This window comes from Oreochromis aureus, linkage group 18, assembly GCF_013358895.1.
Source record: "Oreochromis aureus strain Israel breed Guangdong linkage group 18, ZZ_aureus, whole genome shotgun sequence".
Classification (NCBI taxonomy): domain Eukaryota; kingdom Metazoa; phylum Chordata; class Actinopteri; order Cichliformes; family Cichlidae; genus Oreochromis; species Oreochromis aureus.
This window is the reverse complement of record NC_052959.1, coordinates 25,760,686-25,775,891: the sequence shown is the minus strand read 5'-3', so window position 1 is coordinate 25,775,891 and position 15,206 is coordinate 25,760,686. Positions and strand designations below refer to the sequence as shown.

At 43.3% G+C, this 15,206-nt stretch overlaps 1 protein-coding gene and 1 long non-coding RNA gene across 2 annotated transcripts; both read left to right on the top strand.

Annotated features, from left to right (window-relative positions):
* The first annotated feature begins 7,007 nt into the window (after positions 1-7,007).
* On the top strand, positions 7,008-11,001 carry LOC120434172 (telomerase protein component 1-like). Its single transcript, XM_039601745.1, has 8 exons — positions 7,008-8,098; positions 8,394-8,518; positions 8,609-8,708; positions 8,993-9,148; positions 9,369-9,581; positions 9,894-9,950; positions 10,329-10,464; positions 10,777-11,001. Exons 1-8 carry the CDS (start codon positions 8,039-8,041, stop codon positions 10,839-10,841), a joined length of 912 nt encoding a protein of 303 aa, XP_039457679.1. The 5' UTR covers positions 7,008-8,038; the 3' UTR covers positions 10,842-11,001.
* A 174-nt stretch (positions 11,002-11,175) lies between these two features.
* On the top strand, positions 11,176-13,080 carry LOC120434173. The gene is made up of 3 exons (XR_005608964.1): positions 11,176-11,282; positions 11,848-11,952; positions 12,981-13,080. It is a non-coding gene; the product is annotated as an uncharacterized LOC120434173 (long non-coding RNA).
* The last annotated feature ends 2,126 nt before the right edge of the window (positions 13,081-15,206 follow it).

Below are 15,206 nucleotides of genomic sequence, written 5' to 3'. Positions count from 1 at the left end.
GTCCCTCTCACCGGTTATTTTTAGCCAATTACAAGTTGAATCTGGTAGTTGGGGTTGTTAGCTAAGATACCGTCATTAAGAAGCGGCACAACTAATGTGACTATGCGAGCTAATTTGCAATGTGCACCGCTGGCCCGGCCATTTATTTATTTAATGCAGCTTCTCAGATTAATTCACTGCGTGTCGTGCCCAGGGCTGGACTGGGACAAAAAATCGGCCCAAGCTTTTTGACTAGAGACCGGCCCACCATGTATTATAGGAAAAGCCATAAAGCCTTTGAATGAAAGCAAACACTGTTGTGACAGTGATGTACACTGTCTTGTTGGTATATGTATAATTTCTATACATTTTACATCAGATAAAAAGTTTGGTTGTAAGATTCAGATAATTATTTAACATTTTAAATGAAAATAAGAAAGAAAAGTATTTCTTTGTGCCCCCCTTTCCCTGTTAATGCCCTACCTGGCCCCCTGGCAAAACTTTGCTAGACCCGCCCCTGCACAGTTACCAGCTGTCAGCTACTTAGAAAAGGATCCTGGGCCCGTATCCCTAAAGATTCTGAGAATCCTCTCAGAGAGCTCCTAACTTAACCTAAAAATTCCTTGCCAGGAGTTTTAGCTTAGAAGTGATTCCAGAACATTTTCAGTGAACTCTTTTTTTTTTTTTTTTTTTTTTTTTTTTTTTTTTTTTTGCCTGTCCCATTTGGTTCTTTAGCCGTCAGAATTGTTGTCTGAAGACCAACAAGGACACCAAATGGATTTATTCTGCCAAATGGATCATCATGGCATTGCCGTATTGGTCCATTTGATCAACCTTGTCGTTATTATTTATTTTATTTTATTTTCAGTTGTTACAGATGGGACAGACATGACTGGGGAATAGTAAAGGAGAGAGAAAGAGAAGGAGGAAAAGAAAAACAGAAGGAAAAAGGGACAGTGAGAAAGGGCATTTACAAAGAGAAAGAGAAGAAAAAAAAAAAAAATCTCCTGGATCACCTGTTGAGAGAAAAGAAGAGAAGACAAGCAAGCAAAAAAAAACCAAACAAAAACAAAGCAACATACTAAACACAGCACCATCACGTTAATCTAACTAAGTGTGAACAGCAGTAAATACTAAATATTGAAAGTTGTTGTGCAACACGCAGGACAGACAGCGCACAATGTGCTTTGAATTAGCAGCTATGAAAGGTGTAGTTTATGTCTACGAACAGTGAACACCGTGTGCACACCTGTGTGGATCAACAGCGCTTGTATACAAAAGGTTTCCCAGGTAATGGTCTGCTAGAGGGTGTGGGAGGCCATAGCCCCGTCCCCAGGGCATGAAGTAGGCATGGAGGAGATCCAGGCTCCAGACATCCAGAGGCCCCAGAGTGCGAGCCCAAGGAGTACCACGGAGGGGCATCCGTGCCACCTTCCTGGGAAGGGCTGAGGAGATCCCCAGACGAGGGGTCACCCAGTAGCCACGGAGCAGAAGCCAGAGAGGGCTGCACTGGCGTGCCCGCCGGCTCTGCCGGCAGCCAGCTGTGCCAGAGTGAACCGAGTTGCAGGCCCGAGGCCGAGGCCGAGGCCCCTTTGCCCCGGAAGAGGCCTGACCGAGCGACAGGCACCAGGCCCTGCCAAGTAGCCACCGGGAGTGAGCTGGTGTATACCTGAGCGCCCAGCCCGGACACCAAGAACCACCAATGCACTAACCCCTGAGGGCATCAGTTACCAGCAGGGAGTGTGGTGAGGGAGATAGGTCTCCACACTTTGGAGGGCCTGGGTGTTCCCAGGAGGTGGAGTCTAAGACCCGACCTGACATATAGACACAGACAAACAGGCACACACAGACACAAACATGCTTTCCCACCCTCATGCACACATATACAAACACTCAGCACTCACCCAACGTAGGGACAGACATACATAGACATGTGCACACAATCATACTCCCAAACATACTCTATGCCCCGGGTCCAGGTACACTCGCCCCGGAGGGCTTAAACGGCACCCAGACCCAAGAGATGTGACCCTTTCCCGGGGTGGAGGCAAGCAGACCGCCCAGGCTCCGCAGCAGCAGGGAGGCCAATCGGACAGCCAACACCTCCTCCCAGCCCCCGCCCCGATGGCTAGTAGAGAGCAGGGGTGTGTGAAGACCCCATACCTCCCTCCTCCCGCTCATGTGTAGTGTTGCTGCGTGTTGTTCTAAAGTGCATTTAAAACAAGGGAGGGCATGGTGCTGCTGCCAGAGAGCAGCAGGTGTTAGCACGGCCCTCCCGAGAACCCTCAATGTCTACATGGATTTTAAAATTGAGAGGTGGGCACCGGCGCCAGAGGTAGGGTTGAATACACAGACCGTCCTCTGGACGCCGTTAACGTGGTCACCCTCAAGGCCCTAAATATATATGTGTGTGTGTGTGTTATGAGAGTGTGAATAATGTGGATGTCTAAGTTGTGAAATAAAATTGAGGCACAGGTGGCCAGAAGGGGACGGGGGAATGCCTCCCTGCACCCTGGTGACACACCCGCACCCCAAGGCCCTATATATATATGTGTGTGTGTTATGAGAGTGTGAGTAATGTGGATGTCTAAGTTGTGAAATAAAATTGAGGCACAGGTGGCCAGAAGGGGACAGAGGGGGGGGGAATGCCTCCCCTGCACCCTGGTGACACACCCGCACCCCAAGGCCCTACCTGTGTGGGTGGGTGTGGCGGAGCGGGAAGAGGGAGGCAGCCGGGGATGGGAGGAAAAGAAGGGAGGGCAAGATGCCTCCTTAGGGCCAGCTCCCCGCTGACCCCAGTAGGCACCCCCGTCCTCTAGTACCCACCAAGGCAAGGGAGCCCAGGCCCATCCAGACCGGGGCCGCTAAGCCCCACAGGACCTGGGGAAGCCCACCCCACCCCACCGCAGAGGAAACTATACCCACCCCAACATTCAATCGTCTCCAGACTACACAAGACAACAGACACCCAGGTTAGGTTTATTCTCCACCTCTCCTGTGTCTCTCCCCCACCTGCAGAGTGGACTTCTGCAAGGATGGAACAACCTCCCTGCCATTTTCAGTGAACTCTGAGCAAGGAATGGATGGAAAATCCTATCTTAGTGAGGAGGTGTGGTTGACCCCGTTGCTAGGTATGAGTCATCATTTCAAAAGCCGTGATTGGTTGATCCTACAAGTTTGATGGAAATGAGCTTTTGGTGAGAATGAGCAAAGGATGTACCCTCAAATCAATAAACATAATTATACACTCTAATCTTATGCTGACTAATTGTAAATAATATTTCACATTCAAGAAAATATCTGGAAAATGAATAGTAAGCTGTAGGGGTTATAGCCTAACATTAGAATCTAAAATATGTGAAAACTTAAACTCATTACACCCTGTTCAAATAATGATTCGTGTCTTATTTGCTCATATTAATATCCTAGCTGGCATATTTTGTACTTTCACTCCCATATGGACCCCATTGAAAACAAGATGGCCTATCTCAAGGGGCTGTCCCTAATGAAGTAGAAATCACAACGTTACAAGTCCAGTGTGGTCTTAACGAGGGTAACACGGCTCAGCTTTTATCAATGTCTGTCATTGCTGGCTGGTCTATTTATAAAGGCTTGTTAACAAATATCCTACAAACACAGAAAATGGAGAAAAAAAGGACTCATAAGCGAACTGGACTGAGGAGCAAGGTTTGTTGCTGGCCCAGTTGGTGAACGAACATAAAGGTATGTTACGAGGAAAATTTGGCCCAACTGTCACTAGCCAAGGCAAGAGCGCGCCTGGGACACAATATCCCAAACAATCAATGCCTCTTTTCCACTGGTGGTGCGGACAGGCGACGATTGTGAGAAAAGGTGGTATGTGCTACAGTCCAAGGCAAAAGACGAGATTGCAGCACACAAGCGGGAATCCTCACTCACAGGTGAGCAAAATATTATAGCCTACCACATAATCTGGCAACTTGCTCCTGCTGGCAAAGTCAATTTACATGCCCAAGTACTGTGTTCATTGACTGTTTCTTTCTAGGGGGTGGACCACCCGCAAAGCGGCTGTCCCAGGTGGCCGACACTGTCTTTCAAGTCCTGGGACACTCTGAGGTCAGTGTCACCGGGCTGCCAACAGGCACTGACACATCAATGATGCAGGCCCTTGAAGTGCAGCAAAGGTAGGACACAGGGTTATTCATATCTACAGTGTATATTCATTGCAGAAGCAATTTAATGTGTTATCCATGCTCATTGTATCAAATTAATTTAATCAAAACAATAATTAAACTAGGCCTATGTATTTCTGTAGCATGGAGCTTTGGCGATGAGATTGCCGCCTGAACCATCTGCAGCTGCTACTCAGGATAGCCCGGCGGATCAAACACCATTCCCATCCGCAGCACCTGCTCCGTCAGCATCCCTGCAGGAGAGCAGATTGCAACTCACAATTGATGTGTTTGAACAACAACAAAAGTCCTTTTCCTTCAGGAGAGTACTACCGCCTTAAAATTGAACACCTAAAAAATAAACCATTTACAGATTGTGTTCTGTGTCTTGCATTTAACAATTGCAGGTGATGTGCAGTAAAACTGTGGTAGTTCTTAATACCATCACAAGTTCTCAAAAGACATGGGGCTACAGCTTGCCTGAAATGTAAATTTGTGAAGTTTGCCCTGTAAGGCAGTCCACTCTGGGCTAGGTTCCCCTGTGGAATGTAAATATCTTCTTCACCACCATCCTCATCGTTGTCTTCATCCTCATCCTCATTGCCATCCTCCAGAGGTTCTGGAATCTGTCTAACCTTGCAAATATTGTGTAATATTGCACAGGCTATGATGACTTTGCTGACTTTTTCAGGCCTCAGCCGCACCTCTCCGTGGAGAACATGAAAGCGCCTCTTAAGCTGGCCTATGCCACGCTCCACCACCGCTCTTGTTGTCTTGTGGGCCCTACAATAGAATACAGAGACCTTTAATTATTTGATGGAAATATTGCACTACTTGGATGCTCTAACATATTGCTTGCATTTCATTTCCATGATTTTTGTATTGTTTGGCTTACCTGTTATAGTTTAGTTGGGGCCCTTGGCATGGCTGGAGGTAAGGTGTAAGGAGCCATGGTTTGCATGGGTAGCCACTGTCCCCTAACAAGTGGCAATTAGCTGGCACATAGCGTCTCTCAAAAGCTGTCTGATGCCACTCTCGGAGAGCATTCTCGCATCATGTGTGGAGCCTGGCCATTTCGCCACAATGTCCAAAATCTTACAGGCCGCATTGAACACTATTTGCACATTGATGCTGTGGAAATTCCTCCTGTTAACAAAGACAGCCTCGTCCTCTGATGGCGCAATTATTCTCACATGTGTTCCATCAATTACACCCACAACGCCAGGGAATCCTGCAATGTCCATAAATGCCCTTTATGTGTGTGTAAAGTGCGGGCATCCAGCGGGAATGAAACAAATTGTGTCACAATATTAGGTTGTGACAAAGCTGTCAGTGTTTGGGTGATGACTCTGCTGACGGAGGATTGGGACAGACCCAAGTCATCACTGCTGCATTGTTGCATTTTCCCGGTTGCCAAATACCTCAGGGTTGTGATTACTTTCGTCTCCGGTGTAATAGCGTTGTGGCGTCGAGTTGGTGAAGTAATTGCATCTCTAAGGAGATCCACCACAAACATGATTCCTGCACGATCCAATCTGTAGCATCTCAATAATTCCCTGTCATCCAGTGTTTGCAGGACATCTCTCCTGCCTCTTCTGTTGGCCATTTTGTGCAGCTGCTTAGGGGAACTCCTAAGCCACTAAAAGTCCTCTTCCCTGCTCTTAGCAGATCTCGCCTTAGGAGCCCTTTTAAGCGCTAGGGATCTTGAGGAATAGCTTTTATATTAACTGGGATTGTCGTGTCACTTTTTGGGGAAATTCTAAGAAAACGTCATGACTCTGAGAATTTTCTTAGAATTTGGCCGCTAGGAGCCACTTTTTGCACAAAGATTCTTTAGGGATACGGGCCCTGGTGTTATTTGTCTCTTAGAAACAGTTCATAACTTCCCTTCAACTCATTCATGTCACCTAAAAGGTAAACCTGTTTCTCCATCACCTGTTCAGCTCTGAAGATTCAGTAAGGACATCTCCTGGTTTCATCTTCATGTTTCCCTCTCACCACATATCCAAACCGATATCATGACCAGCAGCTTTACAGCTGTGGCTCCAGCAAACATCAGCTGATACTCGATATTATTAAATAAATTCTAACAACAGCTTATCAAGCTTAAACGTGCTGCTGTTGTTTATCCGCTTCTTCTTTCTGGCGCAAAGTGGGCGATAGACAAGCAAGAGAGACTTGCAACAGAAATACTGATCAGCTGATCATTGATCAGTGTCATGATTGAAGTAGCAACAGGAGAGGGAGGGGGGGGAGAATGAGAGAAGAAGAGGCAGCTGTGCAGCGTAACGACAGAATAACTCCAGCTTTGTGGCTTTTTCCATCCTAGCTGAAGTCCGGGACAAACTGCGTTCATTTTCAGCTCAATACGAAAAGCGTAATATTTTCTCTGAATACAGGACGAATCCGTTTTTTACGGGACGGTTGACAACTCTACTAACTAACCTTATGAATAAAATAAAGTTTACTCTCAGTAACATCATAGCACCCACCCAGCTGTACAGAAACTCCGTCATGCTAGCTAGTAGCAGTACGAGTTATTGTAACTGACTGTAAAAAGTCAGCACAACGAAAATAAACTCCACCTAAACTTGGTTTATATCTGACCCAGATAGACTGCAGGTCATAACTTCTTACCTGAAGTTCAGTTCACCTGACACTTGGTTCTCTCCTCCTCCTGCCTCCCCTTTCCCTCATCCACCTGCTGGTCTCTGTGGAAGCTCCGCCATAGCCACCTCCAAACAACTGACTTATTTTTACACATCGGCCAGCATCTGGCCAATCCACCACCTTTCATTGTGTATACCGTTACAAAAAAAAAAAATCATCGGCCCATAAAAACGAAAAATCACCATCAGCCACCATGGCCAGTCCAGCTATGGTCGTGCCATCAGTTAACCCTTCTGGCGCACGCCCAGGATTGCCGACCCCTGCTTTAAAAGAACATTATGCAGTATTTTTAAGACGTATACAGAAATAAAAGATAATGTTCATATTTCTGTCTTAATTGGAGTATAATAATTTAATAAGTAAGTGTTTTGGTTTCCAGGAACAAGCTTTATATCTACAAAGGCCAATCGATTGTGTTGTACTGCCATGTTTCTGCAGTAGCTCTGCAGAACTTGATGGTATCTCCTGACCACTAGAGGTCACCAGCATACCAACAAAAAGGCAACTGGACTTGTTTGTTTGTTTGGTGTTTGTTTGTTTGTGAAGACCTTTTTTCTGTCATCCAATAGGCTTCTTCAGTTTTAAAAACAACTTATGGAAATTCCTGGGTATTTACTGTCACTTGAGCTATTCAGGCCACATGGGTCAAGGTTTGAGTGGGCCCTGAAACACCTGGGAAGATTGCATTGTAGGTGGCTGATAGGTGGCGTCTGTGGACGTGCTAAAAGCACTCTAGACTTAAATGATGTGATGGCTCCGTGCTTCGAAGTAGTTTACTATATATGAAAACTACTACTGGGAAGGGACAGTCAAATACTTGAAACGGTCACTCTCAGTCCGTTGGTTGAAATCTATAAATTCATCACTAGTTGACCTTAAATCCTATACGCAGGGCCTTTAATTCAACTTGGTACATATTTCTATGGGGGTTAAGTAAAATCATCTTTCTGCAACATATACTGTAAATTGTGGATGCTCATATTATAATAAATTACCTAAAAAATTTACTTCACAGTAATATTGGTAGTTCACATTAGTAAATGCACTTGGGGATCAGTGGTACTAGCAGTGGGATGCAGAAGTACAAAACATATAATATGAATGTATATGTAGGATAATCTAGTCTATATTGTTTTATTGTGTTGAAATTCTTGTGCGTTTTAACTCCTGAACTCAGTGAGCTGCTGTCGACCTTCCCCTCGGAGCCCACCTCTCTGGTTGTGAGCCAGGATGACCAGATGATGGTGGTTGGCACCGGAGAGGGAACTCTGCATTTCATCCACACGCAGACTGGACGGGTACAAACACATTTTATAATGTTATGGATCAACTCAGCAGCTTGTATTCATGCTTTGAATTTGTGAGATCAGTAGCTGACTGGAGTCATTGTCCATGTTTGTGTGTAGTTAATTTCCAGTTGATATTTATTGTCATTAATGTGAACTTTATGCGTTTGCTGTTTTTTCTAGCTGAGACATTTTCTACCCTGATTAAACAAAATGAATTAATACATAAATAATGTGCTGTCACACTTGCTGAGAATAAGAAGCCTTTAAAAATGTCTAATATGTACTTTCTCCTGGCTGCGAGCAGGAGGTGAAGTCTCTGATAAGCAGCTGTGACAGCATCTCGAGCTGTGTCTTCCTGAAGGACGGACATCTTGCTACCACCTCATTTGATGGGCGAATAGAAGTGTGGGACATTGAAAATGGATGCAGGTGAGAGAAGGGTTAAAAGAAAGGTTTAGATTTAAAACTTTCCAAATATAGCACCGAATCTTTAAAATCATTTTACTTGTGTTTGTGTAGGACTGCTCTTATTGATGGCCACACTAATACAATAACAGGAAGTGATGTCACTGCAGACAAGAAGCACCTTGCCACGGTTTCCCTCGACTGCATGATTAAAGTAACACTAAAAAGAAAACTCTTCATGTTTGTGTTTTTCTGCCTCGACTTCTTTCTTGATTCAGTATCATTTGAAATAGGACCTCATAAAAAAGTAACTTTGCTTTCTTTTTTTTCCTAATCATTGGAAGTTGAAATTGTTCTCCAACTCTAGTCTGTCTCCCTGAGGGATGTGTTGTTAGTCATTCGTGCAGCTGCTTTGTCATGGTTTACAGCCTGATGCTGCAGTGCCAGGTTTGACATTGTTCTTTGACTGTATTAACCAAACCTGTTTCTGCTCTTCAGGTGTGGTCTTCTGATAAAGGTACTGAAGTGTCCTCCGTGCTCCGCAGAAGCCCTATGAATTGTGTGACCTTTGACCCTAAGGGTCACCTTTTGGCTGCTGGCTGTTGGAATGGAAATGTGATCATGTGGAACTGGCTCAAGAATAAAAACCTAACAGTGAGCTCAATACTGCTGAATGTTGCATGTTATTTCATTTTCACAATGAATGTATGTTAAAAATACATGAATCAGTTCTGCTAAAAATCTTCAGGAGAATAAATATAATACATACATAAATATAACTTAGTTATGGAATAACTGAACAGAGAGACAGAGAACAGCTGAAAGAAGAACTATTTCAGATAATGCACTCACTGTTTCTCTCTCTCTCCATCAGCCCCTGTGCGGCCACACACGATCAGTGCGCAGCCTCTCTTTTTCTCCCTACTCCTCCATGCTCTGCTCTGGCTCCATGTCTGGGGAGGTGAGGGTGTGGTCAGTGCCTACCTCCACCTGTGTGGGATGTTTCCAGGCTCACTGTGAAGCCACAGAGTCCCTCACCTTCCTGGAGGAAGGATCCATGCTTCTGAGCGCTGGCTCTGATCACATGGTGAGACATCAGTCACCACATAATAAAGCTTCTTCTTTTCCCTTCAAATGTTGCTTATTTTAATCACCATTTTATTTTGTATAACATAGGCTTTGGTTGTTTTCTGATCTATCTGAGATAATTGATTTGACACTGCTGTTTATTTTCTCAAAAACGACCTCAAAAAGCACCACCTCTGAAGCAGTCATAGTGCAGTTATCAGGAGAAAGTCAGTGCAGGAACAGGCACCAGCATCTTCTCACAAACAAAGATTTCAGTGATCATAAAGCTAATCATCACCACCTCCCATTTCTGTTTTTTCTGTTCAAACAGCTCAACCTCTGGTCTGGAGGACTTGGACGTTCTGTCACTGTATTAAAATGTGATGATGTAAGTTCTAATATTTTGCTGGACCACTTTTAACTTTAATGATGCTGCACATTTACTTTTTTTTTTTTTTTTTAAACCTGTCCCGTTTGGTTCTTTTGCCATCAGAATTATTGTCTAAAGGCAAAGAAAGATGCCCAACGGATTTACTTTACCAAATGGACCATCCCAGCCTTGCCGTAATGGTCCATCTGATTCACCTTTTATTGTTTATTTTGCACATTTACAAGGATCTTGTACTGATGATGTTAAGTGTTAAGGTGGGGCTCTATTAAAGGAAAAACCTGGTCATTCATATATTCATGTAGTTCTACATGTTCTAGTGGAGATGCCCTCTTTTAGCATATTCATGTTCATGTTTCTTTTCTTTCTTTTTTTTAGTGGATGCAGGAACCTCCTCTGAAAAAGCTAAAGGCTGTAACGTCTCAGCCTGCTGCTCTGTGTGTGGCTGTGAATGGAGACTATGTTGCTGTGGGATACCACGCTGATGGCATCAAACTTTTCAGCCTCAGATCAGGTGTGTTATGAGCTACGAATGTTTCAGAAATCTTTAACAGATGGAATCACTAGAAGAAAGTGTGTGTATGTGTGTGTGTGTGTGTGTGTGTGTGTGTGTGTGTGTGTGTGTGTGTGTATATATGTATGTGTGTGTATATAGATGGATAGAGATAGATATATAGATATGTGTATATAAAGTGGGGCCAGTTGCTGAAAAAAGACATCTCTGGCATTAAAATTCAAAGCATCTCCTCTAGGTTTTTTCCTTTCTTGCTCTTTTTAAGTGTGTGCACTATTAAAGAAACAAACTGTACCAAAATCAATTTTTCAGGTGAGAAGCTTTGTCCTCCGTGGACCTGGACGTGTCTGTACCGTGCATGCTGTGGGTCGTTTTAGAAGCAGAGCAGACCGACACCGATCTGCTGGTGTCTGGAGGAAGTGACAAATGTCTGCGGCTGTGGAAGAGAAAACAAGAAGAGGAGGGAATGATGGAAGTCCTGGAAATGGTGGGAATGTTTGGTGTGCAATCGGGCACCATCCAGGCACTGGCACAAAACTCCACGTATCTGGCGACAGCTTCAGGTAGGTGTGATTGGTGGTAGTGATGCATTATCAAAAGTTCCTCAAGTTCCAGTCAGTTTGAATTATGTCTAAAAATGTTTTATAATATTGCTCTTTCAATTAGATGACTTTACCATTGGACTGTGGTTATTGTCTGATCTAACCTGTGGCCCTCCGATCCAGCCAAATTCAATACTGAGGGGCCACAGTGGAGGAGTCACGTGTCTGGCTTTCAGTCCAGATGGTGCACAGCTGCTGTCTGGTGGAAAAGATCAGGTACCTGTGCTAATGGAAGGAATTGGCAGATTTTTTCCCCCTTCGGCTTTCAGAAAATGTTGAGAAATGCCATCACAGTTACCCAGAGACGTGAAACCAGTGCTTATTTTGTTGAACCTCCTGAGAGTACCTCAATAAAAGGTTACAACTGTGAATTCATTATGAGAGTGGGGAGAACATTGTCTCATTTGAGAAGGTGAAATCATGAAATCTGGGTTATTCTTACTTTAAAAAAATAAAAAATAATAATAATATCATGTAGTTGCAGTGCTTCATAGATTCAGATTAGGGATACTGCCCAATTTGGCACAGTGTGCATATGTGCCTTTATCATGGAGTTAAACTTGTGAGCTTTTTTGGTACACTTAAATTACCTTATAAGGTAACTAAAACTCATGTAGTGTAATTAAAAGTGTAGTGTTTCACTGTGGAATGCAGAAAAATAAAGTACATAAAACATAAACACTAACAGTAGCTGATTAAATGCACTTGTTATATTCCACCTCTGTAGAGAGCTACATTGATTTTCTCTTCACCTGTTATCATAAACATTTGATTGTTTCAGGCTCTGATGGTGTGGGATGTGACTGCTCCTGCTGTTCGTTCTAAGACTCTGCCTCATGCTCACCGAGACTGGATCACAGGCTGCGTTTGGACTCCAGACTGTGTGGTGGGTCTTATTTTGTTTGTGTCATAAACCAGTGGTTCTGAAAGTGGGATCTTTGACCCACAGCGAAGGGATCAAAATAATTATATACACAAAGCTGTGATGTAATATTAAAATGGGGATGGGGGCATGTCGAGACCAACCAAACAAGCATATTGTGTCCTTTACTGCAGTGGTCCCCAAACTTTTTTGCGCCACAGACCGGTTTATGTCCGACAATATAAATCACAGACCAGCCTTTAAGGTGTCGCAGATAAATACAACAAAATAAAACCAGTACAAGTATCAAAAAGAAGAAGATTTATTCATAACACATGGGAAAAGACCCAGGGAAACCACGTTAATGCTAAAAACCAATAAAAACCCTGAAAATCATAAATTTCACACCGGAGCCTCAACTCTCGCGGCCCGGTACCGAACAACTCACAGACCGGTACCGCTCCGTGGCCCAGGGATTGGGGACCTTCTTTACAACAATCATAGTTATCGTAGGCCAGTAGAAGGAAAAATACAAATAGTGGCAGGTCCTATGCCTGATCCTTGTCAGGGTTATGAGGTTTGCTTTGAAATTTTTCTACCCTGTTTAGGGTCACTGGCCCTAAAAATCTCACATCTGACTCCATATTGCACTGCTACCCCACAGTACAATAAGATCAAATTCAGCAGGGCAACTAAGGAAAGGCAGCAGATGGCGTCACGAGATTTCGTGTAAAAATTCTCCAGTTGTATGTTTTGTGTTCATGATAGTTAGACTGTTTGTACAGCTACAATGTGAGAAACTGTGGAACAGATCCACAGAATTTTAGGAAAATTTGTCACATGTAGAAGAAGGTTGTGTGTGTGCTTGTTTTCTTTTTTACTTTCACTTTCTTTTCTTTGGACATGAAGTGCAAATATTTGGGCTAATTCATCAGCTAAGCTTGGTGGGCAAGTTGCATCCATACTTTATGGGAGCAATACACAGACCCACTTCATTATATCTAAATAACATAGCAATGCTTTGAGAAGTTTGTTTTTTGTTTTTGTTCCAGTTAAGCTCTTCAAACGATGGCAGACTTTGTTTGTGGGGCCTTCAGGCTGGGCAGTGTCTGAGGGAAATCTCCTGGACAAGTCCACTTACCTCTGTCTGCTGTCTGGTGAGTCACTTATGCAGCTTTAAGTAAACAAGCTTGGCATCCTTAAGGATAAAGGTCACTCTTTCAAGGATGCCAATGTTCACATATTGGACAGAGAGGACAGATGGTTTGAAAGAGGAGTGAAAGAGGCCATCTATGTCCACTGTGAGCGACCATCTTTGAACAGAGGCGGCGGTTTACGACACCAACTGTCTGCCATCTATAATCCAGTTTTGAGTTCCCTCCCCAGACGCCTTAACGCCCACTCACATCCTGGGCCATCTGACATCAGGAATTCACATGACAAGGTGGGGCCAGGTTTCACAATGAGCTCACCCGAAACCCTGGCTGATTAGGTCCCACACCCGCTTTCACACCTTGGCGCATGTGATTAGAGGATCACCAGGGGTCCTTTGTCCTTCCTTGGGGATACTCCCACTGGGTTTAAATCTGGGACTCTCGGCCATTTGACCTTAGAACTGAAGAAGCTTCTCGGATGAGAGGTGAAACGTCTTCAAGCAACTTAAAGAAGTCCAGACGCTTTTCTTTCCAAGCTCCTTTAAACACTGAAATCTGCCATATTTCTGCTCACGTGACACGCATACACCACTGCTCTCTCCTCCCAAATACAGGTACCACTCCTGAGAAAACATGCTGGGAACTGATTACACACACAGTCTCCTCCTCTTTCCTTCATTCAGTACGCTGTAGTGAGTTAGTTAGTTAGTACTGCATATTTTGATATTAATATTTAATATCTGTAAATCTGCTCTTTGTTTTTAAGATGAGGGGAAAAAAGTGAAGTCAGAAGAAATGTCCGTTTTCACAGCGTCTGATGATGGCACAGTGGAAACCCTTACAGGTCTCTCAAGCAAATAAAAAATGCTCTGAATTTTTAAAATGCTCTGCTTCTTCAGTTGTGTTTTCTCACTGACTGAATGTGTCTCTTTATTTCCAGGTGGAGCACTTTAGCACCTTTCGCGGTCACAGCGGTGCGATTCATGGAGTCGTTTGCAAGGAAAGAGTAGCACAATTCTTCCCTGTTTCTGAAGACCGCTCGCTGCGATGCTGGACATGGACAACAGGTAAAAATGTCTCAGTGAGATCAGCATCGATTCTCACTCAAGGAGGATGTCAGGTCGCTGTCTTTAACTGTCTGCAGTCTTTAGTTTTTCTTATTTCAGTCCGAGCTGTTTGGCTCCAGCTTTTCATAAATTGGCACAGTAAGCCAGTAGAAACATCTCGCATTTGAAAATGGATTTAATGCTCAGTATTTATTTTTTTTACTATGTTAAAAAGTCAATATTTATCATCTGCAATCAGTTAATGAATATTTGAAAAAATAATTAACTATCTGAAGATTAACTACCTGAAATGTCTTTAAAACTCCTTATAAAATATTAGAGTGCACATGTAATTTTTAAACATGATTTTGTAAAGAAAATGAAAATTATGAGCATGTTTATGCATGTTTTCATGTGTTAGAGCCTTGACTTCAGTTCAGGAAATCTTTACCCACATATATTAAAGCAATGTGATGGTGTGTCCACAATCCAGCACCCACATCTATGTATTTATAATGGCTGTATTCAAAGTTTATGAGAATGCTTCATTTTGGTTTAAGACGCAATTACACACAAATCAATGTATATTTATGAGGACAGTATTGGGTTTTTTCTATTAAAAAAGCCTCAAAAGAACTTACTGTAACTTTTTAAAGTGTAAATTATTAATAATAATTCAATGTTGGTGAAAAAGATTGAAGAAATTGTAATTGAGGCTCTTATCTTCATGTGTTGAACTAATCAAAGAAGATTTTTTGATCTAGATGGATATAAAAGTAAGTGCCACTGAACACTTACTGTGAGCTAAACTGGTGCCCTATGTAATTTAAAGTAATTACACTGTTATTAAGTGTAATTTTACGGCTTTTGTGATGAAAACTGTTTCTTATTCTCTCCACAGCAAGTCCTCCAAACCTGAAAGGCTCAGTCACAGCTCTGTGCTTCTGTCAGAATGATGACCTGCTCCTCGCCTGGTATGAATCTGGTTTGCTCGAGTTGTGGCAAAACAACTCAGTGGTTGGCCACAAGCAGGTGAAGAAGTGTAGAAAGAAAAATTGTTTTTAACTCTTTTTGTGTG